The following is a 25981-nucleotide window of genomic DNA, read 5'->3' as shown; positions in this document are numbered from 1 at the left end:
TGGAATTGTTGTAGATCACTGTATTGCTGAGAAGAGCCAAGTCTATCAAAGTTGGTCATCACACAGTGTTGCTGTTACTGTGTACATTGTTCTCCTGGTTCTGCTCACTTCACTCAGCATCAGTTCATGTAAGTCTTTCTGTGTCTCCTGGACTCCAGAGATGGCTTTCTAACCACTATACCATGCTGTCCTGCCCAATTCTGATCCACTTTCATTGTTTAATTATTCTCAAGAGCCTTTTTTCAACTGTAACATGAGGTCATTGGACTAGATCAACTCTAAGTTTCCATCCAGCTCTAAATTCTATTCTCTTTCCTAAATACTGTGAATCAGCGTGTTAGCATAAGGTAGACCTCTGTGACTTTGAGCAAATGACTTAACTTCTAGGGCTCAAATTGCTCATTTGTAAAATGTGGCTAATGACTTGCCCAACAATAACTATATCTTTTACTTCTGAGGTTCTTTTAAGCATGAGTCTGCACAAAGAGGAGGTTTTTATTAGATTATGCACCAGGAAAGATAGCAAGTTTCTATTGTACATCCTAGGTAGTAAAAAAAAAGAGCTGATTTATGAGGGATTAAAGTGGCCAAATGAGGATGACCCATTTGGAACCATTTTATGCATTGATGCCATTGTAGATTCAAGGTGTCCTAAAACTCATAGTACGGTATTAAGTTTTACTGTCTTAAAACTGCACTGAGATTTTTGGGACATCCTACATCTAGCCACATTAACAGAGAGCAAACACATGACAAGGTGGAGGTAGCCCTGTCTAGTACATTTAGAGTCAAGAAGATGTGGATTTTAAAGACTGCAGCTTCTGGGATAAGAGCTCACTATTTGACAAAAACAGCTAGGAAAATTGGAAAACAGTATGGCAGAAACTAGGCATAGATCAACATCTTACACTGTATACCAAGATAAGATCAAAATGGGTACATGATTTAGATATAAAGGGTGATACTATAAGCATATTAGGAGAGCAAGGAATAGTTTACTTGTGAGATCTATGGAGAACGGAAGAATTTATGACCAAACAAGAGAAGAGAACATTATGAAATGCAAAATGGATAATTTTTATTAAATTAAATTTAAAAGTTTTTGCACGAACAAAGCCAATGCAACCAAGATTAGAAGGGAAGCAGAAAGCTGGGAAACAATTTTTGCAGCTAGTGTCTTTGATAAAGGCCTCATTTCTATAATATATAGAGAACTATGTAATAGAATATAAGTCATTCCCCAGTTGACAAATGGTGAAAGGATATGAACAGGCAGTTTGCAGATGAAGAAATTAAGCCTATCTATAGTCATATGAAAAAATGCTCTAAATCACTATTGATTGGTGAAAAGCAAATTAAAACAACTCTAAGGTACCACATGTTACATTGGCTAACATGACAAAACAGGAAAACAATAAATGTTGGAGAAGACGTTGGAAAATTGGAACACTAATGCATTGTTGGTGGAGTTGTGATATGATCCGACCATTTTGGAGAGCGATTTGGAACTGTAAAAATGTGCATACCTTTTTATCCAGCAATACCACTACTAGGTCTGTATCCCAAAGGGATCATAAAAAAGGGGAAAGGACCTACATATGCAAAAAATATTTATAGCAGCTCTTTTTGTTGTGGCAAAGAATTGGAAATTGAGGGGATGCTCATCAGTTGAGGCATGGCTAAACAAGTTGTGGTATATGAATATGATGAAATACTCCTGTACTATAAGAAATGATGAGCAGGCAGACTTCAAAAAACCTGGAAAGACTTGTATGGTCTGATGCTGAGTGAAGTGAGTAGAACCAGGAGAACATTGTACATTCAGCAACTTTGTGTGGTGATCAACTTTTTTAGCTCTTCTCAGCAATGCAGTGATCTAAGACAATTCCAAAAGACTCATGATGGAAAATGCTATCCACAGCCAGAGAAAGAATGGAGTCTGAAGGCAGATTGAAACATACTATTTTCTCTCTTTCTTTTTTTTTCTTTCTTGTAGTTTTTCCCTTTGGTTATGATACTTCTTTACAACATGACTAAGGTAGAAATGTGTTTAATGTGATTGTACGTGTATAGCCTATATCAGATTACATGCTGTCTTGAGGAGGGGGGAGGAAAGGGAGGGGAAGAAAATTTAGAACTCAGAATCTTATAAAAGTGAATGTTGAAAACTAAAAATAAATTAATTTTAAAAACCACATGAGTTCGAATTCTACCACAGATGTTTGCTAGCTGCGTGACCCAGAGCAAGCCACTTAACATTTCTGGGCCTTAGTTTCCTCGTTTGTAAGATGTGGAGGTTTGACTTGATGATTTCTGAGTCATCCCTTACATGCCAGATCTCTGCTCCTATGAAACATGAATATTCTTCTTTGAGGCAGCTGTGGTAGCATGGTAAGAATATTGGCCTGGGAGCCATGAGGTCTGAATTCCAGTTCCAAGGGCTTTGAGTTTTACAGTAGCTTTCCTTACCACAGTCCGATGACGCAGGTGGTGCAAGAGTTGTCATTTGAGGATACTTGGCAGAGAGATGAAGTGCTCTGAACATGGTCACACTGGTAAGGCCAATGGGCAGCTGGCATTTATGAAGGACGTCCTGTGGGTACACCCTTTGCTAAGAACCAGGGCTACAGACACAGGCAGAAAGAAAGGTAGTCACTCCCCTTGGGGAGCTTACACTCTAATAGGGAAGATAACACACAAAAGGGAATTGAGGAGGAGGTGCCCTCAGAGGAAGCATAGTATCAAAGTCAGGAAAGTCAGAAGCAGAGCAGGAAAGGAATAAAGGTTGGCAGCCTGGTCCTTTCCCCAAAATGTAGGCCCTTGGGAGGAACTCACCAGTGGGAAAAGGAGGTTGGCACGATGGAGGGATGGTCTGGGGTGAGAAGGCTATAGGGATGGAGGGATGTTCCAGGGTAAGGTGGCCCCAGGTGCCTAGGGAAGTAAGTGGAGGAATGAAAATTAGAATAGAACCCAGATCTCCTGACTTCCATTTCAGGACCCTTTCCACTACACTATATTGCCTTTCAACTATAAATCATCTAGTAGAACCCCTCAGCTTACAGATGGGGAAACCGGAGCCTATTTATTTCACAGAATTGTGAAGATCCAGTGAGATAACTGTAGTGTTTTCACTTTGTAACCATAAAGCATTATTTAATGTGAATTATTGTTGTTATTATGATGTATTTGGAGAACACTATGCTGTGAAGCAATCCTTTTCAGTGTTGTTAATTATGGCCCTCAGACTTGTCTTCCTTAATGGTATACAGCTGATCATCAGAGGAGCCATCTCCAAGACAAAAATCTCAAGGGCCTTTTAGCCCATGATCAGAGTCCTTGGAAATGGGCTTGGAAAAGAGTCAGTTATCTATAGGGCTTCATTCATGTGCTGACAGATAGTTTGAGTAAGCTATCCCTTGTCAGACCTTAAGAGAGTTACCAGTCATATTCACAGCACATTGAGCTATCTGCTTCTGTCTTTAACTGAGAGTGCTTTGGGCAGCTAGAAAATATGTGAAATTGCCAAGAATTTATATTTTTTTAAAAACCATTTTAAAATTACTTTAAGGCAGCAAAAGAAGTCAAGAATTATCCTTAAATGCAGTCTTTCTAAGCCTTAAAGTAGTACATATGAATGTGAGGGCAGCTAGATGTAACAGTGGATAGAGCACCAGTCCTGGAGTCAGATTTGTGACTAGCTTTGGGATCCTGGGCAAGTCATTTAACCCCTATTTGCCTTAATTCCTCATCTGTAAAATTGAGATACACTGGAGAGAGAAGTGGCAAACGACTCTAATATCTTTGCTAAGAAAACTCCACAGACATTGTCAGGGGGGTCAGAGATGGACATGACTGAGGGATTGAACAACAATATAAATGTGAGCCCTCATCATTATCATTCTCATTATGAAAGTTTTAAGGGATTTGGATATGAGACTTTGATTTAAGGTATAGCCAAGAACATAAAGAATCATGGCATTCTTGTTGTAATGAGTGTTCAGGGATTTTTGCTATAGTATTTTTGATCTTCCAATTAATTTAAGTTTTTATTCTCTTTAAGGAAACTTTCGCTGTCTACAAACTGCATTGAAAAAATTGCCAATCTGAATGGTTTAAGTAAGTAATCTATCAGTTATTTGAATTTTGTAGCTGCTTGAAGTAAGCTTTCCCAAGTTTGTTGAAGACTTGATGATGGTTATCTGCAAATAATTGTCATATAAAAGAAAAGTCCTGGGGCAGCTCTAGGTGGTGCAGTGGATAGAGCTGGGCTTTGGAGTCTGGAGGACCTGAGATCAAATCCAGCCTCAGACCTTGACACTTACTAGCTGTGTGATCCTGGGCAAGTCACTCAACCCCAATTGCCTCAGCAAAAAGCAGAAAGGAAGGAAGGAAGGCCCAAATACCTCAAATCTCAATATCTTTTTTTTTTAATTTTTATTAAAAAAAATTTTTTTTTCCATATGCTTTTGAGTTGAAAATTTTTCTCACTTTTTCTCCCCCCCCCCACCCCAAGACGGCACACAATCTGACATAGGCTTTACATTTACATACCATTAAACATATTTCACATTAGTGAAGTTGTAAGTAAAAATTAAAACCAATAGGAAGAACCATCAGAAAGATGAAACAAAACTCAACAGAAGGTAAAAATAAGTGAGAGCGATTCGACTTCCATAGTTCTTTCTTTGGATGTGGACAGCATTTTCCATCCCGAGGCCTCTGGAGATGTCTTAGATCCTCGTAATGCTGAGAAGGGTTCAGTTTAACATTCTTAGTCATTGCATAACGTGGCTGCTATTTCCTCTTGGTTCTGCTCACTTCACTCAGCATCAGACATATAAGTCTTTCCAGGTTTTTCTGAAGTCAGCCTGTTCATCATTTCTTATAGCACAATAGTATTCTATTACATTCATATACCACAACTTGCTCAGCCATTCCCTAATTGATGGGCATCCTCTCAATTTCCAATTCTTTGCCACCACAAAAAGAGCTGCTATGAATATTTTTGTACATGTGGGTCCTTTTCCCATTTGTTTGATCTCTTTGGGATATAGCCCTAGAAGTGCTATTGCTGGATCAAAGGGTATGCACGTTTTTGTAGCCCTTTGGGCATAGTTCCAAATTGTTCTCCAAAATGGTTGGATCATTTCACAACTCCACCAACAATGTATTAGTGTTCCAATTTTCCCACATCCTCTCCAATATTTGTCATTTTCCTGTTTTGTCATGTTGGCTAATCTGATAGGTGTGATGTGGTACCTCAGAGTTGTTTTGATTTGCATTTCTCTAATCAGTAACGATTTAGAGCATCAAATCTCCATATCTTAAGAAAACTGAAGAGATAACTTTATTGAATGGTCTTAAATTTGAGACAGTTAGAAATAACAGGGATTTTCTATCCTTCCTACATGCAGATGAACTAGATAATGTTGGAACATAGATCTGAGAAATTCAGGTATAATTTAGCGTTTACTTGATTTTGAGGAATAATTGCTAATTGTTAAAGCATATAATTGAAATGGTGGAATCTGCTCTTATTTTTGGCAGACTTGGTAAGCATTGAGACATTTCATTTCTGTGCCTTGAGCAAATCACTGAACTTTTGACCCTCAGTTTTCTCACCTGTAAAATGAGGTCAAGATTTGGACTAGATAAATTGTGAGGTCCCTTCCAAACTCTGAGTCTATAATCCTATGAAAATGGACGTAATGATTAGTTGTGAAGTTGCTTAAATGTGGTAGAGAAGACAGTGTACTACTGTCCTACGCTCATAGGATGTAGAGCTGAGAGGGCTCTTCAGAATCGTCTAGTCTAGTCCTCTCAGTGCGCGGGGGTGTTGTTTTGGTTTGTTTTTAAATTTAAGGATTGTTTTGACGCAGTCTCTTGGAATAGTTTTTGATGCATGGTCACCCACATGCACTTTTTCAACCCCTTTCTGTACATTTGCAAGGCAATATGTTGGGGCTGGGTCTGTATACTATGGGTCATAACAGAGTGATAGCCTCCAACTAGCCCCTAGGGGAATTGAGTTTGTAACCTGGGCCCCCATTATCACTGTGTTCTAAACCGGGGGAATTCACGTGATAGTCTGAGCAAAAAATCCTTTGTAGTGTTGAGTTCTAAAGAGTAAGCCTTGTCTGCAGTTTATGTTTTTCCCACCAAAATAGTGGGATCCAAAGATGCAGTGATTTGGTTTCATTGGGAACTGCTGTGGAAAATCTAGTTCATCGTCTCTAGGAGTAGCCACTTTATATGGCATTATAAAGTTATGGAAAATTTAAACCGCTTAGTAGTTCTTTGTTGTTAATATAACTGTTAGAAAAATCTGAAACAAAAACCTACTACAGTGAGTGAGTGAAGGAAAGTCTTTATTACACTTCTCGTTAGAGAAGCAGGCACAATGCACTGTAGTAGCATGTGGACGCTGGTTCAGTGGTAGAATCAACTTAAACTGTTAGTGAGATCCATACTCCAGCCATCAGGGCTCCTATTGGTCTAGTTCATCTGAGTTACACCCTTCCTGGACAGCCCATCGCATGTTCGTCCATGCTCTGTTAACTCCGCCCACTTCATGGGTTCCGTATTAAAAATGGCAGCTATCTCCGCCCTTGGGGTGTGTCAGTTCATATTCAATAAGCTTATTAAGCAAGCTCGGTGGAGAAAAGCCTTTGGGGGTGGGGGAGGGTTGCAACTGGTTTAACCTCTAGGGCTCTTTCTTAAGAACTAGTTGTTTACAGAAAAGTTTGGAGTGCTTTCTGATTGGTTGAGGGACTGTCCACAAAATCTTGGAATTTCTTATCCTGCTGTGGAAGCCTAACCCCCTGAAATCTTTCTTACAATAACTATGAAATGTCTTATTCCTTAACTGTAAATGCTGAAGGATATTTTTAGCCTGCCATCACTATTTTCTCATGTTTTTTCAAATATAATTTGTCAAAGCTTTCATTCTCTTTGATAAGCTTGTATATTAATATTAATTGAAAGTCTAATATGATTTTTCAAAAATAGCACATTCCTCTTTATGGAGAAGAAGCTTCAATAGGATTATAGGAATCTTTGATTCCTATAAATGATAATGATTTAATTTATATTTTTATGATATTTTAAATTTATATAGGACTTAAAAAGTCAAAGTTTTTTGCATAATTCACTAATTCTTATAATTAGAATATAAAAGCATTGAGGATTAATTATAAGGTTCCAAAGAATAAGCATATTTAAACTAAATTGTGATAATAAGAATATGGAAAATTATGTAAACTTTAATCCAAAGTAATGATACTTATTCCTGAGGAGAGGTGTTCAGTGATTTGCTTATAATCTTTTTTCAACATCATTACAAAGATTGAAAGTTTAGATTTGTATAAAAAACAAAAGTTAATCATTTTATTCTTATTGTGTATGTTCTCTCTATGAAAGGCTTAAAATATGGCTTCTCAAGTTTCAGTGACAGCATCCCTTCAGCTGTTACTTGATTGCTTTCTACAGCCAATAATTGAACGTCCTTATCAGGAAGCAGTTGAAAGTCAGTCATGCCTATAGGTAATCATTGCTTTAACGAGATTCTGTCATGGTATGAAATTACAATTTTGATATTTATTTTATGTGGTAGAGCTACCGGTGTTATTTCCTGCTAGGACAATCAGCTTCATTAATTCCTAAATTAATAGATTAATAGAGGTCCCGCTCAGGGACTTTAGAGGTTACCTGGCCCAGCCCTTTAATTTTACAGTTGGGAAGGCTAAGGCCTAGAGTGGGAAAGTGATTTGCCCAGAGTCACACAGCTAGCCAGTGGCAAAGCTTGGGACTAAAATGCAAGTTCCCTTCTCCTCGTTCAGGGTGTTTTCTATTACAAACTCCCTTGAGCTTTTTTTTTTTTTGGCAACCTCTTATTTAATTGAAAGCGGGTGCCCTGAGCCTCCCAGTCTGGAGCTGGGAAATAAGTTCTAGAGAAGGAGAGCCCGTGGAGAGAACTGTACCTAGTGAACCCCAGCATCTGGGACAGATGCATTTGTAAGTTTGTGAGGAACCTCAGGTTTAGGTGATTATTTTAAATTTCTAAATGGATGTAAAAGGCTGACATTTTAAACCATAGCTGTAGGGGAGCTTATTAACAGGGGACCTTCAAGTGAAAAGGTGAGACGCTTTAGAACATAAGGCCCCAAGGCAGGGCACGACACCGGGAGGAACCCTCACGGAAGCAGAACCTGACGCCAGAAGAGGGAGCAGGTGGGCTCGAGCAGTGGGTATCTCACGTGGGACATAAGGCTTTTTGGCATTTGAGCACCAGGCCCTGATATCAGTCTGCATTTCAGGATGGACTAGGAAGCTAGACAGCACTCGTGCTAGAGGAGAGACAGGTGATCTCCCAGAGATCTGGCCTGTCCCTCCACTGTACAGTTTACCATTCCTGATATGTCAACTTCCCCTCCCCTAGAGAAGGAGGCAACCGAGTGGGGCAATGGTAGGAGTAGGTGGGTACCACAGTGATGTGACCCTCCAAAGGAATGAGCAGGCTCAGATACAGGAGAGGTGATGCTACATTATGTTGGGATCCATGGCAGGGCTTTAGTGGGACTGTTGGTGGGAAGAAAGGTGGTCTCCAAGTTACAGTTACTTACCCATACTCTGGAACAAACTCTAGTTGCCACACACTAATCATGATTCTGTTTACGAATTATTAGTCTTGCTATAGTCTCAGGAACACCAATATCTATCCCTACCACTTCTGAATCATTTAAGTGCAGACATTCTTGTCCTTGAAGGAGTTAGGAACCCCAGGGATTCTAGATCACATCTGAGATGAGGCAGAAAACCTGCTGTGGGCAATTATTTGGTAAGGATCTCATCTGGCCCCAGGCAAGCCAAAAGTGCTGGTGTATAGTAGGCACTCAATAAATAGTGGTTGATTAAAGTTGAGTTATTTTCTACCTGGGGTTACCAACTTATTTGCCTAGTATTTGATCACAGAAGCCATAATACTTTTATTGCTTTATCATTTGGTATTCTTTTTTTTGGTAACTGTACTTCTGACATGTTCCTTTCTTTCCCTTCCCCATTGTCCCCTTAGTCCTAACCTTCTCATATAGGTCCAGATTGAGAAATTTGTCTTTCTCCCCTATAATCACTTGGATCCTGGAACCCAGACTGATTCCTTTAGTCATAATATAAGAATCTGTCTAAAGATTGTATATGTGCTGAGTATATTTGTACTATCAAATGAGATTATGTCTAACAGTGCTATGTAAATTTTGCGAAGTACAGAGTGCTACATAAATTTCAGTTATCACCTTTACAACAGTGTATGTTATAAATAAAATAATCCATTATGAAGGTTGAATACGTTCCCCTTATTTATTATACATCTCGCCAGACTAACAAACTTGGTATCTCTGAATTGGGCATTTCTCCTGCCTTCACCATACCTTTGCATAGCCTGTCTTGCATGCAGGGTATGTATTTATCTCTGCTTCTTAGGATTCCTAATTTCCTTCAAGACTAAACAGATGTTTCATCTCTTCCCTTCCCTCCCCCCACCCCATCAAGATTAGCTCTTTGAGGGTAGGGAGTTTTTTGAATCTTTGTATTGCTTTGCACTTAATAAGTGGTTTGTTTTTTTTTAATTAATAAGCATGTATTGAGTGCCTCTTATGCGCCAGGCAATGTAAGGATATAATTAATAAATGTTTTTTGAGTTGAATAAACATAAAATCATTTTCTCTCTGTTGTAGAAAACTTGCGGATCTTGTCACTGGGAAGGAATAACATAAAGAACTTAAATGGATTGGTAGGTTACCTTTCATATCACTCTTTAAGCATGTGACTTTAGGGTTCTTTTTGGTATTTGGGATTGCTTTTTTTTTAATACTTTGTCCGTCTCTTTAAAGAAGAAACTTGGAGAGCATTCATTCGTTGTACAACCTGCTTTTCTATACAGCAACTTATAATAACAATAATAGCTCACATTTGTTGGTGTTTAGCCGCTAGTCAGGTCGGACTCTTCATGGCCACATTTGGGGATTTCTGGGCAAAGATCCTGGAGCGGTTTGCCATTTCCTTCTCCAGCTCCTTCTCCAGATGAGGAAACTAAGGCAAGCAGAGTTAAGCTTTCCCAAATTCCCCTCCAAACAGCTTTAACACCTCAAAACAAATTCTAGCGCAGCAGAACCAACAAAAGGACGGGGTGAAAGTATTCTAGCCCAAGAGACTTAGAAAGTCAACAGGAAAGTTCTGTCTTACTGGAATGCAGCCCAGAGCAGGGTCAAAGAGTATGCCTGGTTTTAAAGCCCTTTGGGCATAGTTCCAAATTGTCAAGTGACAAGTGTGAAGGGGATGTAAGAAAATTGGGGCACTAAAGCATTGTTGATGGAGTTGTGAACCGATCCAGCTATTTTGGAGAGCAATTTGGAATTATGCCCAAAGGGCTTTAAAACCATGCATGCTCTTTGACCCAGCAATACTACTACTAGGTCTGTATCCCAAAGAGATTTAAAAAAAAATAAAAGGAAAAAGACCTACATGTACAAAAATATTTATAGCAGCTCTTTTTGTGGTGGCAAAAGAATTGGGAATCCAGGGTATGCCCATCAATTGAGGAATGGCTGAACAAGTTGTGGTGTATGATTGTGATGGAATACTACTGTGCTATAAGAAATGATGAGTAGCATGCTTTCAGAAAAACCTGGACTTACATGAGTTGATGCAAAGTGAAGTGAGCAGAAACAGAACAGTGTACACAGTGACAGCAATATTGTACAGTGGTCAACTGTGAATGACTTAGCTATTCTCAGCAATACAATGATCCACAGAATTCCTAAGGACTTGTGATGAAAAATATTATCCATCTCCAGAGAAAAAGCTGATAGAGTCTGGATGCAGATCGAAGTATACTTTTTAAAAACTTTATTTTTCTTGGGGTTTTTTGTCTGTGTTTTCTTTCACAACGTGACTAACATAGCAATGTTTTGTATGACTACACATGTATAACCTGTATCAAATTGCTTGCATTTTCAGCAAGGGAGGAGAGAATTTGGAACTCAAAATTAAAAAAACAAATGTTAAAAATTGTTTTTACATGTAATTGGAAAGATGATTTTTTAAAAGTCAATTAATGGCAAGTTGTATTATATTTTCTAATCTGATAGGCTAAGGAGAAGAGGGCTTGACTTACAGAAACTTGATATTTTAAGCAGGTTGAAAGATTTTTTTAAAGTTTTGAATCTTTCTCAGTGCAAGTATGGTGATTTACTAATAAAGTGAAATTTCATTAATTTATATTCTAATTTGGACCTTGATACTTCAGGTGAGTTATATTGAACTGAATACCTTTGAACTGAATACCTTTAGTATTATCCATGGATACAAACAAGGTGCAAACAAGGGAGAGAATGTTTAAAACACCTTAATATAATTGATGATTTTCAAGCCTCCCAAGTACATTATAAAGGCCATCCTCTACACAGGCCTGCTCTGATGCCCCACCGTGGCATGCGGGTGACCTGGTCTCGAAGCCATGCCAGCAGAGGGCACGCGGCAGTGCCCCCGTGATGGCCTTGTGCCTGATATGCTACAAACAGGAGGAGGAAATGTTTGTGGATCTGGAATATTTAAATTCATATTGTCATTTTTTCCAGGAGGCAGTTGGGGACACATTAGAGGAGCTGTGGATATCTTATAATTTCATTGAGAAGCTGAAAGGGATCCATGTTATGAAGCGACTGAAGATCCTCTACATGTCTAATAACCTAGTAAAAGACTGGGGTAAGCCAAGTTTTTCATTCTGCCTCCTCGCTTTCAGAAATTAACCAAGTAGGAGGACAAAGGGTAGACAAAAGGGAAATGACTTTCTAAACAGTGGACTTTTTGACAGAAAGAGCAGCTGAGTTGCTGGCACTTTGCCATTTTTAGCTGTTTAGTTATCCTTACTGCAACCATAGGTCTCAGAATCTCTTTACTAGTCATGAGCAAAACTTGTCCAGTTTACCTAAAGGCCATAGGGAAACTGATTTGAATGTAATTCTTCTTTTGAACCTCCCTTTTCTAAGCTCATGTCATAGTCTGTAGCTTTTTTGGGCTCTCAGGCCCCCTTTTACTATAAAGTTATGTCTGTACATGCCCTTTTGGAGTGTAAGCTTCTTCAAGGGCAGAGCCTTGCTCAACTGAGCTCTGGCTCTTCCACACTGCTTAGTGCAGCGCCGTGCAGGGCCAGTGTGTACTGTGAGTGCAAGGTCTTACTGACCCCGAGTCACCCTCGACTAAGTGTTGCATCAAACGGAGGAGTGTGCAATGAAGAAACGGGGCCAGGCGGGTCAGTGAAAGACTGAGCTGTTGGTTATGCGGAGGGTCCAGGTTATGTAGTGAAAGCAAACAGTCATTCCCAAGGCATTCCCATGATTCTTACCCAGCCTTCATGTGCATCCTGAATTGTTCACACCTGCTTGCCATCAAGGTTTGAGGGGCAGAGTGTTCTAACACCTCCCAGGCATGGGAAATTGGTGAGCCAAACAGTCTGGATAATTAAGCCCTTATGGGTAGGAAAAGGAAAGAGGCAAGCTCTAACCGAAGTCCCTTATCCCATATTAGACTCTTCAGCTCTGGCCCTCAACAACCTTGTTCTTCAACCACATTCTGTCCACACTTTGTTCTTTCACTTGACAAATGTGGCGTGTGTCCCAGAGTTGTTTCAAACCTGGAATGTGATACAACTTAAAACAGTTGCAGGGTCACACAGCTAATAAGTGTCAAGTGCTTGGTCTGAGGTCACATTTGAACTCAGGTCCTCCTGATTTCAGGGCCAGCGCTCTATGCACCGCGCCACCTAGCTGCCACTAGAATCACTTCTTGACATGGTTTATGATATATCATGGAGATTTGTCATAGTCACGTGTTCCTCAAATTTTAATTTTGAGAAAAGGAAATTGATTCTCTTAGATTCAGCTGAAAATGATCTTACTCCTCCTTTTTGGTGGAAAGAAAGGAGTTTTCCTTCTATTTATTTACCTTTAATTGCTTAGAAGAGTCATTTTACGTGGCATAGCTTTTTGAATTGCCTTTTAAATGTCAGCCTGTTGCTGAGGTAAACAGAAGAGCCACAGAATTACAGTTGCCAGTGTGTTCTGTGATATTGAGGATCAGCCCATAATTAAACCCCAGCAATTGTACTGTTAATACAGCATTTAATTTTGAGTTATTTCTTTGTAATTGTAGCGGAATTTGTAAAGCTGGCTGAATTAGGATGCCTAGAAGAGCTGGTGTTTGTGGGTAATCCCCTGGAAGAGAAGTATTCCCTGGAGGGCATCTGGATTGATGAAGCGACCAAGCGAGTACCCAGGCTGAAGAAGCTGGATGGTGGGTTGCTTGGGTGATGCTTGGTGATGTTTTCTGGACAGAAGTGCTGATTAAGTGACGCACGGTTATAAAGGGAAGAATCGGACAAGGAAGTGCCATGTCCCCTGGAACCTCAGAGGCTCGTTTAGTTTCTTTCCAATTTGGATTGGTCAGGTTTGAACTGGATGAACTGAGGAGGTTTGGTTTGCCCATGGTTTCCCTAGCATGTGCAGACCATGCCTGAGTTATCCATAGTTTGAAAGATTCAAGGAAATCAGATCTTTTTAAGAGTGTGGGTCTATTTTTCATGAGGTCCAGTTTTACTCAGGATTTCCAGGGCGGTGTTTTTCTAATTTTTTAAAGTTTTTAAAGAAAACCGTGCCATAGGAGCAACAAACAAGACAGAGTGTAAGGCAGTATACAAGTGTTTTGCATATACAGTACTGCCATGGAAAGTCAGCAGAGACATAGGTCGAGCTGGTTGGAGAAGACTTCACTGAGAAAAGAAAGATTTTAATTCAGTCTTGCAAAATGGGTGGCGGTAGTAGCACAGGTGTAGGGTTTTAGAGTGACATGAGATTCCACTTGTACACAGTAGAAAAGTCAAAAAGCGTAAGAATGCCAACGTTCAAGCCCTGGAGCCATAGATTTAGAGCCGCAAAGGATCTTAGAGGTTATTTAGTCCAACTCCTTCATTTCGCAGAGGAGGAAACTGGGGCCCAGAGGTGTTAAGTTACTTGTCCAAAGAAAGGGCAGAGCTCGGCATTTGAACATAGGTCTTTTAATTCCCAATCCAGCACTCTTTACTGTATCCATTCACTCTTCCTTTACATTTAACGGACAGTCTATACACTCATTTGATTGGATTATAAGGTTTCAGAAAGTGTGTAGTTGGTGATTAGCTTAGAAAGTTTGATTTATGCTGCTAGATTATAGAAGACCTTGAATGCAAGGGTAAGGAATTGAAACAGGTTCTTGTAGGCAATAGGGACTTTTAGCCAAGCATTTTTTTCTTCAGTACCCTTGAGCCCATTTGAAACATGTTGGGCCTAACTTGGGAAGTCATGGACACATCAGAGCATCTCACAGTTTTTAGGTCAACGGGAAGCTTCTGTCACTTAGAATATTAGGAATATGTTAATATTCTTCAGAAGTAATTCTCTCTTTCATTTTTAGGAATCCCAGTAATTAAAGAGGAAGAAGAAGAAGAAGGCTAATGCCATATTTCTGCTTTGTTTTAACTTATGATATTTAAGTAAGAACAATAGATAATGCTTTGTGTAATTGTTGTTTTAAAAAGTACATTGAGGGCAAACATATGTTACAAATATTTTACAAATCCCTTGTCATCATTCTGCCTTTCTTACCCCATCTCAAGAGCGAGTTAACAAAACAGTGGTGACAGCAACTTTACCTGTAAGGACACAGGCCTCCCACTTTGTAACTAAAGAAATTGCGGATAGCGGTATCCCCTCTTTAGTCACAGCTGCATATCCCAAGCTAGTAAAATATTTATAAATAGTTGGTTTTTTCTAGGTAGAATAGAAGCACATTTTTCATGTCCCTTCAACCTAAGTATTTTAATTAATTATAGTAACAAAGGAATAATTTTTAGTTCTTTGTTCAATTTGTTTAAATACTACTTAGTTTATTTTTTTAAAATAGGCGTTGCTTCAAGAAAAACATTGTAGACCCCCATATTTGGATCTTTACCATCTTCCTTCCTGTCTAGCCACCTTCTTGTTTTTCATAGTCCACAAATACCATCTATTTGGTTCAGAAAGACAACATGTGGCATGAAATGATCTTCAGTCACCAGCAAGACTCAGAACCAGCAGATGAAAAGTTTAGTTGGAATAACTGTGAACAAGAGAGAAAAATTCAAATCCCAGGAGACAGATTCCACATTATGGTTTGTTGGGATTTTTAAAAAATGAGTGCATGTTAACTGGGATTCAGGTCATCTTTACTTGTGGCCACTGAATCAGATTATGGCCTTGTCAGTCCAGTGACTGTGATTATCTTGATCTCCTGTATAATCACTGGGTCTGAATCAGTCATGTTACGTTCAGTATCATTTGTGAAGATGACTGTAATGATCATTCTCTGTGCCGTCATCTGGTTACTTTTGCACATGGCCTTAGGCACATGGTGAAAATTGTAAAGAAGTGACTGGATATTTCAGGCTTGCCTAATCCAAACTGATTGCTAGGCAGCATCACTTCACGTTCACCTAGGTTTTTATCAATTGTACCTACTTATTGGGGACAATGATTGTGGTAGATATAAAGAACAGAGACCTTATCAAGAATTGAATCTAGCAACTTCCTGATAAATGAAATTTTCTGTTTCTAGGTTCACTTTTGTTTGAGAAGTGCCAGTTCAGATAGCTGATAGGATGGGTTATGTAGGTGCATATAGGAGGGAAAGAAAAGAAAGTGAATATTTTTATTTGGGTGTACAGGTGAATGGCAACACCTTTCAGAGTAATTTCATGCAACATTGCAATATACCTAAAACTCTGAAATCATGAAGTAACAAGAAGGCACAGAATTTTGGAATATCGTATAACAAAAAAGCCTACATTCTTTCCTCTTCTGGGAAGCATAAGGTGGTATAGTGGGTGCCCAAGTGGAGTTTTGCAGAGAGAAATGGCCGGTTCACTCATAGAAAGCCAGAAGGAAGTCAGGAACTCTCTGCCACATTGTTGTAGATATTCCTAAAGTGAGGTACCACTGATAAATCTATAGTTAAAGAAGAAAAAAGTGAGTTGATGATTTAAAGAAGTAGCTCCTGGCTTCAGAAGTACTGAGTTCTTACCAAGACAGGAAACATTTGATTTCCTTATTAGAAAGGTGTTACTGCTTTGACAATCAGTTTCTAATGATAAAAGAAGAAAAATTGGTGCAGCATTTTAAACTTTTTAGCCATTATCTTAGAAGAAATTCTATATAGTTAATTTAGGAAACCCTGCCCAATCTTAAGAATCCAAAGTCTGTGAATATTCAGGGGGATCATAATTCAAAGGCCCTTCATTGTACTTTTGCTGTAGTTGGCAGTTCGTTCTGTTGTCCTGGCTGAATCGAAAATCTTTAGAGTGAGCGAGTGTGTTTCCTGTGCTCTCTTCCCCGAAAAGGCGCTGGCAGAGCGAATGAATGACTTACAGCCGCATTGGCTGGTCGAGCCTGCTGGTCACACGGTTTGATGCTGGTTTTTCCTATCCACGGCCCTGACCTTTTTAAATGAGAAGGGACTTTTCTTCTTTCCTCTGGTAACCTGGGAATCACATGTTGTGTTCAGAGGAATAGAAGGTAGTGATTCCTGATGACTTCACCCAATATTCACATTCATGTCAACTCACCGTGTTCATTGAGTGCCTACTGTGGTGCCTAGCAAGGTTCTTTTTGTGGGACTGAAATCTAGAGTCTTAGCCATTAGGGAAGGAAATATAGGGACCCAGAAGTAGTTCACGTTCTTACTTCATCTATTTCAAAGGACCCTAAATTTAACTGACGCTTTATGCCTTAAGCATATTGCTTGTAGGAAAGATGTTTCGCCTAGTTTGAATGTGTTGTCTCTGTGTTCCTAGATTATTCATATATATTACATATAATATATGGTTTATACATATATGTTTCAAGTGGTTAAATTAGTTTTACTGAATCTATTTTTCCCTCTAATGGTAAATTTGCAGAATTGGTCAGATCTTTTAATTGTCCAGAAAAGTTTCTATTTTAGTCATCCAAAGAATTCAACCCTTCTGTGGTATCCAATATCGATATAGTTGTGATTTTATATATTTTTACACAACTCTCTAGTTATCTGCTGCCAGTCTTCATGTGATGTTTAAAAAGGTGATGTATGTATGATAGATGGCTAGAAAAGGCATACAAATGTTATCCTATTTTGTCTCTCAACTTTTGGTAGTTTTATTTTTATTTTCTCATCTTTTCCTAGAAGTGTCTCACCTAGCATTTCTTACAATTTTTACTTTAACCCAACTCTCCCAAGAGATCGCTGATTTTCACCTTCTCTCTTTTGATTAGCAGTGGTACCCTTTCCTGGTTAGGAAATGTCCACACTTCTCTCTTACTCAGTTTCTAAAGTCTAACATTTTGAGTATACTTAAAAAAAAAAACTGAGTCCATGTTTAAGGGTGATTTATAGTAAAATTTTGCACAAGATTCAGAGTTTTATGTGTCAGTAATAAAAATTTTACAAATTATATAAAACTTGGGATTGTACATGAGAGTTGGATAATGTAGACATTCATATACATCTTTCCTTAGTAACTCACTTTTTAAAAAGTGCTTTACAGTTTACAAAGGGTATTCCTTACAACAAACTTCTGAGATAGTTCAAATCTAGTTTGGGAGTGATCTGAAGATATGGTTCATTATGTGAAAATAACTTGGTCTTGGCAATGTTCCTAGGTATGGTTTAAAAATATTTTTTTTAAGTTACGATTTAAGTTGATGTTAATTCACTTCCTTTGAGATTACATGCCAGGAACTGAGATCAGGGGAATTAGTCTTCCTCTTTCAGCCTCTGAAGGAGGATTGAAGTTTGAGCAGAGATTTGATATAAAGAGCTTAGATGCTATTCTCATATGGAAAGAGAGCTTTCGCTTTGACAAGGAGCTCATTAGCAGTGTGAAATAGAATAAGGAGGGATGAGAAGTGAGGTTTTGAGGGTATTCAAGTCTCTTTCAAGGATTTGTTCTCCGTATTAATTCCCATTATGTGTAAATAGATCATAAGGCTAATTTAGCTCTGAGGTTTACCATAATCATCCACCTGAAAGGTTTGTGTAGAGAGAGGTAGGATTTGATCATTCACTGAAAGACTGAAATAATATCAAAGGCACTGTCACTAGTAGAGGAGGCAAACAGCCTACTGTATGGTTCAGTAGATCATTTTTTTTATCAGACAGTGGATAAAGTGCTGGGTTTAGAGTCAGGAAGACTCATCTTCCTGAGTTCAGATCTGACTTCAGACACTTCCTAGCTGTGTGACCCTGGGCAAGTCACTTAACCTTGTTTGCCTCAATTTCCTCGTCAGCTGCAGAAGGCAGTGGCAAATCACTGCAGTATTTTTTCCCAAGAAAACCCCAAATGGGGTCAGAAAGAGTCAGACATGACTGAAAAAATTTGTAAAGGCACACTGTTCAATTGCCACTGCAGTTGTTCTTTGCTAGAGTTCCTGTTCATTAACACAAACTTTTCTTATTTGTTTTTTTTTCCATCAATCTTCAGAGCATTGAATTAAAAACAAAACTTCACTTGCACAGTTGGTGCTACTGACATATCTCACTTTAACCCATTTTCTAACCCCAGCTATATTTCACAGGATATTCTTCTTGTAAAGTTGTAATGATAGTTACAATCAAAAGTTAAGGGTAGTAACTGAAATCTTTTCTAACTTTACATGAGGTTCTAATCTACAAATTCACTGGTGCCTTTTCATGAACTAGTGACTACAAAATAAGCTAAAGCAAACTGAATCCTACCTTTATGTGAGGTGTTACTGCCCGACACCGTTTACTTTTGACGGTTTTGAGAAAGTGGTAACTGGATTCTAGTTCATTTCGTAGGAGGAGGAGATCAGAGGAAGCCAGCCAACCAAATTTTGTTATGGTAAATTTAAGCAGGGAGAGAAGTTACTATTTTGGGGAAAATTTGCACTTTAAAATGATGCACTGGAGGTTGATAGGAAGTACTTCCAAAGGATAGATGTATGTTGACCTAACCCGCACGATGGTATCTTTGAATTAGACTTCACATAAGCTAGGTCTAGCGAGCCTGGCCTAAGCATGTATTTATAGTAGCTTCCTAAGAACCCCTGTCGTAGTATTTCCTTAGTTATTCGGTGCAGTCTTCTATTGCTGCCGCATCCATGGTGACGAATCTGTGTGATGTGACACATTGGAGTCCCCTGTACAATGCTGAAACCATGTAGAATCCCGAACAGAAGCTTTGTGAGTTACTGTTCCTTCACACGTACTCTATATGTCTATTTTATGAATTTAGATGTTGGCTAAACAGAGTTGTGGCAAATAGTGCAGAGGTGGGTGGGAATTCTTTGCTTGTTTGGCAGGCAGGGTGCTTGCCTCTGGGGTGCTGTTGCCCAAAGGGATTAATTCCATCGGAAACTGATGGGTAGAAGCTGCAGGGAATGATCCCAGCAGCTCCTCCTATGACTGGTTGATTGGGAAGGGTCACTCTAGAAACCTGGCTTCTAGAACTGGCTCTAATTAGGAAGATATTTTGACATCTACTTTGGTTAATCTCTTTTATATATAGAAGTTTTGTAGCATGACTTTATGGCTAAACATATTGTCTCTTAAATTATTTAGACCTATTTGGTTTCTAAATGTTATTTTGTGGAACTTGTTTTGAAATAGTAATAAATGGTGTTATTTTATAAAAAAGAATTAAAAGTGTATCTATCTTTTTTCATATGACCACAGGATTAAGAAAGCATAGCAATTCCAGTCTTATTAATTTACCAACATTTGACCTTTGGAAAACTTTACTTTGAGACAACATAATTTTTTCACTCCTTCCTTTGCATCTTCACTTGCCATGAGAGTACAGAATTAATCATCTATTTTTGTCCTTTCCTCTTCTGCATATAAGACCGTTATTTGTGGGTCTGTGGAATCCAACCTGCAAATCAAATGGGTCCATCTGTCATTCATTATCCTTGCTACTTGACCTACCTAGTACTAGCCTTTTCACTTGTTGGCCTACTTCAAGTACATCTAAAAGCCAACTTTGTGTGTATGTGTGTACATCTCTTTATTTGTTATGGGATCGTGAAAGGATGTTCTGCACATAGTTCACCCCGTGGTGCACTGGCTGACTATGAGCTTCCGTGGAATGAATGGTTCAGGGAAAACCATAGGATCTGACCTTTCTGCCCTTACAGGCAAGCATGGTGTTGTAGAGGACTGTACTTGACAAAGTCATGAGACACCGGGAAAAGCCCTTACTACTTTGTCACCATTGGCATTTATCTACCTTCCCTAATCCTGAATTTCCTCCTCTGTAAAATGAGGAGATGGCCTAGATGTTCTCCCAGATCCATTCCAGCTCCATGATACAACCTGTGACCAAGCCAATTCCCACCAAAACACAACTTTCCACTATGAATTTTTAAAACCTTATTTAATAAAAGGTTTAGAGATATGGAAAGACATTCAAAAGTAAATAAGTTACATGGGTACATTACAATCACATCAGCAAGATTTTCTTTAGTGTATTAATTTTTTTTATAAAAAGCACACAAAAAATAAAATCTTCCGTCTGGTCTATCACAACTGTACAGCAAAAGAGGTAAATAATATATATATATATATATATATATATAATATATATGTACACTATTTTAATATGTAACAGTCTTTAAAAAGGTTGCCACAGGCAGCAAACACACAAAAGGCAGTGTCTGATCATTTTTTCAAAATAAAAGTAATGTACTTATTTATATGCTATTAAAGCATTTATACAATAATTACAGACTGACTGTTCCTGTGCTCTATCCCCTCCCAAAAGACCTCCAACTTACAGATTTAAATAAGTAATGGTTGAAACAGCTGCAAATTGTTGTTAGCAATATTAACATAACACGATGGGAAGAGAGAATATCTGGTCTTGAATATAGAAATGTTTTCTAGAAACAGGCATATTCTCCGTAAACCTAAAGAGTCAGGCTTTCCAGTCTGGTAACACCATCCCAGAAGCACTCCCCAGAAAGAACATTGAAACAGCTGAGGCTCGAATATGCATCGTATTCTCCCTTCATCCTTAGCATATGGTATGAGAATGAGAAGCAGCTTCACAGAGGCAGTTGAATGCAGACAATCCCTTTTGACCCAAGCAGCATATAAAACCCCTGTACCACTAGTTAAACTCCATTTGGTACAGTGGGAGGTATGTGGATGGCAGAAGAGGAGGGAATGTATTTTAACCATGGATGGAGATTAAAGGCAACAAAAAAAAATGGTACTACCCTGCTCCCTAAGACCAAATTCACGGTCCAGATCAGAGGTGGGGAATCCCTTTTCTTTCAAAGGACAAAAGTCAGCCTGAGGAAATATCAAAATGCAACAAAGCATGTATCCACACTGTTACCCAAATCACACCCCAGGTTGTATAGCACTGACAGTTGACAAAAGGCCTTCCTTCAGGCAACAGATTCCCCCATCCCCATCTAGATCCGAGATCTAGGGTTTATGCCCTTCCTTAGGTGAGTGGTGATGGTGGCTATTGCAATGGACATAGAATGTTAGGGAGCGGGAAGGAGACAGAAATCCTTAAAGCTGGAGACTTCCAGTCTAATTATTCAACTTCCCAAAGCAATGGACTTTCTGATTAGGTTAAGCAAATAAAAGAAAAAAATGTGACTGAACCTATCACAGATCGAGAACAGCACCATTGAAGGATATGTTTAGCTTTGTTTACAGATTCTGTTTTATATGTATTTTATTAGCCATGATTGCCTTTAATTCTTTAAAGACACAAATTTTCCCATTTTACTGGAGATAACTTTTCTCTCCCCAAATTAACAGAGATATGGTCTTGTCTTACTTGCCTACCCTTACCCAGGAAGGTCCCAGCTAGCTGGGGGGAGGGGTGAAAGAGAATCACTTTATTATTCAAAGAATTCCAACAGACTGGGTTCTACCACTTTCTGAGTGAATGGAAGGGAGGGTCTTCATCTGGCTGAAGGTTTCTGTTACAAGAGCAGCTGTTGTGTGTCTAAACAAGGACTGAAACCAAAGGAATTTTTAAATAGAAAAATCTTGGGACATGTAAGTAGCACTTCAAGGCTGAGCTGAGAAGGCACTCATATTGAGCTTAACTTCCTGCTTTTGGATCATGTACAAAATTTTAGACAATCTTAGGACATTGAATTTGCACAATCTTATGGAAGAAAACAGATCAGTGGGCAAAGATTTAGGAAATCTAGGTCATTCTCTAGGAGGCTAGGCAGAAGGATTTGGTTACTCCCTCTGTGGGGGCCCTAGAGACCCACATTAATGTATAAATGAAGAATACCTGACAGTGCATAGTTTACAAGCAATTCCCTCCCCAAATCACTAGCCTGATACACCTAGTTACCTGGACTCCCTCACTGGGAATGCTACTTCCTTCGGATCTCACTTATAAAGTTTAGGTATGCGACCAGAAAAGAATCCACCCCTAGAATCAGACAGACTCTTCTGAATCCCACAGGCTATTTTCAAAACCTTTTTCTTGTTCTAAGTTTTCATTCCATTAATTCCAGTATACCTGTATCCCACTAACAATAGTTTTGTTCTGTGAGTAGAATCCTTGGCCTACTCGAATGGAACCCAAACTAAGCCCAGAATTGAATGGGTTTTCCACCACCACTGCCCTGAAAATGGAGGCAAGAAAACTGAGCAAGCAGCAGTGTTTTCAATTTCTTAAAAAAAAAAATCCTTTTCCAAATGTTGAATTTTCTGACTTGAGCTCTCTGTTGCTTTTAGCAGGCGTTCTGTGGTGGGTTTAGGAAAACCTCCTTTCCTCCACTGTCAGGGGCCAGTTCCCACAGTGACAGAGAAGGTCCTACACCCCAGGTACATGGTATCATTTCCCTCTGAGGGCAGGTAGATGTCTTACTTTTGGACAAATGAATTGGGCCTCTGGAAAGCAAGAGGCCCCTGCTCCCTGAGAGGATGTGAAAAATTAAATATGAAAAAGAAATAACCTCCAAATCATAACCCTTTTCCATCTAGTTCAGTGACTGCTCTGATAGGAAAGGATCCAGAAATCTAAAGAAATCTGGGAGTCTGCCTTCCAAACAACAGTGGTCAGTCACAGCATGAAACCTGAGGGCTGTATTTTGGCAATTTGAGGAGCTGGGGGTGGACTGGTTCAGGCCTTAGAACTATAGGAGACCACCACCAGGAAAGCTGAAGGCTGTCAGCTCAGGCATCCCCTTAGGATTATTAAGTTTAGTCATAAGGAGGAGGTCCTGAATGACTTTTAGCTAGTCACTCCTTAACTACCCTCTTTCACAGTAGCTAGGGGCCAGAAAGCATCTGGCAAGGGGGTGAGAAATCAGGATGAGTCCAATTTAGTAAAAACTTGGCCACCTTTTGCTTGATAGGCAGCCTTCTCTCCAGTTCTTTCTCTCCAGCAGAGACAGCCCTCTGACTAGCTCCCTTTCCCCAGGAAGGTCTATTAGCAGAGGCAGGTGCCACTAATTTTGGCTTGGAGCTCCAAAGATTTGAGAAATTCATCTCAGCTCTGGGCAGAGTTGCCAGGAAACAGGAAAGTTAAGGCCCTCAAACGGGTAATGGGGGAAAAAAATCTGGATCTCTGCCACTTCTTTCTTTCACTCTTTTCCCATCTGTCCAGGCGCACAATGCATACCCAGCAGCCTCCCTCCAGGGGAAGAAGGGATGCTGGGAATGGATAATTAGAAAAGCTTTGGTTTGGGTATCAGTGTGCTTGCCTACTCCTTATTGTCCCTGGCTGGGGGCTTGACCAGGCTAGTACAAGGTGGCAGGTTAAAGGAGAAGACCAAATGTTCCCCTCCCAGAAGGGGCCACTCTGTCTCACCCACCTGAGCCAGGGAGGAGAGACACTGAGAGCATCTTGCTGGCAGAGCCACTCAATTTCTGGTGGCATTCAGTAAGTCGTGTCCAGTATGATGGGGTGAAATCTTGCAAACTTGAGCTAAGCTTTCCATCCCCTAAAATATCTTCCAAGTGACTCAGGGGATGAATGGAAGGTCAAGAAAAAGGAAGAATTGTGCAGCAAGAGTTTGGTGTCCAAAAAGCAGCAGAAGTAGCAGCAGCGACCAATAGCCTCATGGCTTGGTGGGGTGGGGAGATCAATGACTCCAGGCTGGAAGTCTCCAGAAGCATGAGAGAAAGAGTCCTACCATTCTGAAAAAGCACAGGGACAAGGTCTGACGGACTCAATATAAGGACAACTAGGTCCTGTCCCAGGTAACACTGTTCCCAGGGCCTTCATAAATTAAATAAAAGCTTGTCTTTTGTTCCATATTTTTTTAAGTCTTCATGATTCCCATCTGAATCCCCAGTGAGGGTCTGTTGGGCCAGGCAGCCGCAGCCACAAGGCAGGTGAAGGTATAGAGAGGGGAATCACCCAGCACAGGGAGAGTGGGGGAGAACCAGCCTCATTGCTTTCCCAGCTGAGTCCACTACCTTGGCTCACTACGCCTCGCCATCTTCATCTGAGCTTCCACTGCTGCTGCCGTCGCCGCCGCCGCCACCGCCACCACCACCACCGCCGCTGTTCTCCCGTCGGGCCTGGAGGCGGGTGGCAGCAGCTGCCGCTGCGGCTGCTGCAGCTGCTGCTTCCTTCTCCTTCTGCTTCAGCGCTGCCGCCTTCTTCTCCTGCTCCGCATGGCTCTTCATGTGGGCACTGCGACTCTTTACCTTGAAGAATACCCTGAACAAAAGGAGGATAGAGGGAGAAAGCTGGGTCACAACCAGACTCCTTCCAGAGCTCCACGGAACTGGGCACTCAAAGGGCATTGTCTGCTATCATCACAACTTTCTCAGGTTACAAAGTCTGCGATACGAATCACCAGTGTCAAAGTGCAGTGCAAAGAGCCAGGACATGGGTTCAAATCCCACCCCTGGTATTTATCCCACTAGCCTTCCATGGCCTCAGTTTCCTTCTCTATAAAATGAGAGAATTGGGCCAGATGGCTTTCTCTATAGTCCTACGTCCTCAATCACTAGCTACCTCAAGCCCTGGCTAGATCTTTTCAATGACACGCCTCAATGCCTATCAATTGGGGAAGGGCTAAATGTAATGGAATACTATTCATTACACTGTTGTGAAATAATGAAAGGGATAGTTTCTGGAGAACAATTTCTACAACAGCAATATTGTAATGATAAGCAACTTTGAAAGACTTAGTTATAACTCTGATCCATGAGGAAGCATGTTATCTACCTCTGGATAGAAAGCCGAGTCACAGTGCAGACTAAAGCATATTTTTCTTCACTTGCTTTCTTCTGTTTGGACACTGCTAATGTGGGAATTTGTTTTGCATGACCATACATGATTGTAATTTTTTTTTCTCTCAATGGATGGGGAAGGGAGAAAATTTGGAACAAGGGTAACCAGGAGTCAGACGGTTGGGTGCAGCTCTATTTTAATTACTCACTTCCCCCAACAGCTAGGCTCCAGGCCACCTTCCTGTCATCTGCCCTGGCTCAGGTACCATTCAGACTACTTAACCTACAAAGGCCACGGGGTAGAGAGGGTGGTTAATCCACTCAATTTTGAAACTCCCACCCAGGACAGGTATGGAGTTATCCTGATTGATGAGTGAGTGGAGACTCATGTAGCTCAAATACAGCTGCCCTCAGACCAAGCTTCATGTACAATCCAACCTTCTATTCACATCACCTTGCCCTGCAGCTAATGCAACCACCACCTTTTCACCTCTTGCTCAGGGAACCATAATCAAATCAATTTTACCAATGCTTTTGAAAAGGGTATGTCAGTTAGACTCCCTTGGGGCTATGTTCACCATTGTCAAGTCTTCTCAAACCCAAAACCTCCCTTCTTTGGCAACCAATTCCCTGTCTGTGTTGTCTCCCTGCCCCCATTAGAATGTAAGCTCCATGGAAGGCAGGCACT

At 40.0% G+C, this 25981-nt stretch overlaps 3 protein-coding genes across 6 annotated transcripts in view; 2 read left to right on the top strand and 1 right to left on the bottom strand.

The window, feature by feature from the left end:
• Positions 1–18340, top strand: part of DNAL1 (dynein axonemal light chain 1) — a 38023-nt gene extending 19683 nt beyond the window's left edge. For both annotated transcript variants that reach the window (XM_020986329.2, XM_020986330.2), the window contains 5 exons: positions 4061–4116; positions 9732–9787; positions 11634–11760; positions 13207–13347; positions 14503–18340. In XM_020986329.2, coding sequence (XP_020841988.1) covers positions 4061–4116; positions 9732–9787; positions 11634–11760; positions 13207–13347; positions 14503–14543 — 421 coding nt within the window. In that variant the 3' untranslated portion in view covers positions 14544–18340. The remainder of the gene's footprint in view (positions 1–4060; positions 4117–9731; positions 9788–11633; positions 11761–13206; positions 13348–14502) is intronic.
• LOC110208345 (prostaglandin reductase 2-like) overlaps positions 1–25981 on the top strand; it is a 544334-nt gene that overhangs the window by 124925 nt on the left and 393428 nt on the right. The gene's annotated exons all lie outside the window — the stretch shown is intronic.
• The window catches only part of MIDEAS (mitotic deacetylase associated SANT domain protein), an 84923-nt gene continuing 79419 nt past the window's right edge, over positions 20478–25981 (bottom strand). The window contains 1 exon segment of the mRNA XM_078151481.1: positions 20478–24775. Coding sequence (XP_078007607.1) covers positions 24538–24775 — 238 coding nt within the window. The 3' untranslated portion in view covers positions 20478–24537.

The sequence above is a fragment of the Phascolarctos cinereus genome, unplaced genomic scaffold, assembly GCF_003287225.1.
Source record: "Phascolarctos cinereus isolate Bilbo 61053 unplaced genomic scaffold, phaCin_HiC Scaffold_3;HRSCAF=262, whole genome shotgun sequence".
NCBI classification, from domain to species: domain Eukaryota; kingdom Metazoa; phylum Chordata; class Mammalia; order Diprotodontia; family Phascolarctidae; genus Phascolarctos; species Phascolarctos cinereus.
Note: the sequence above shows the minus strand (reverse complement) of the source record. Positions and strands in the feature narration are given on the sequence as shown.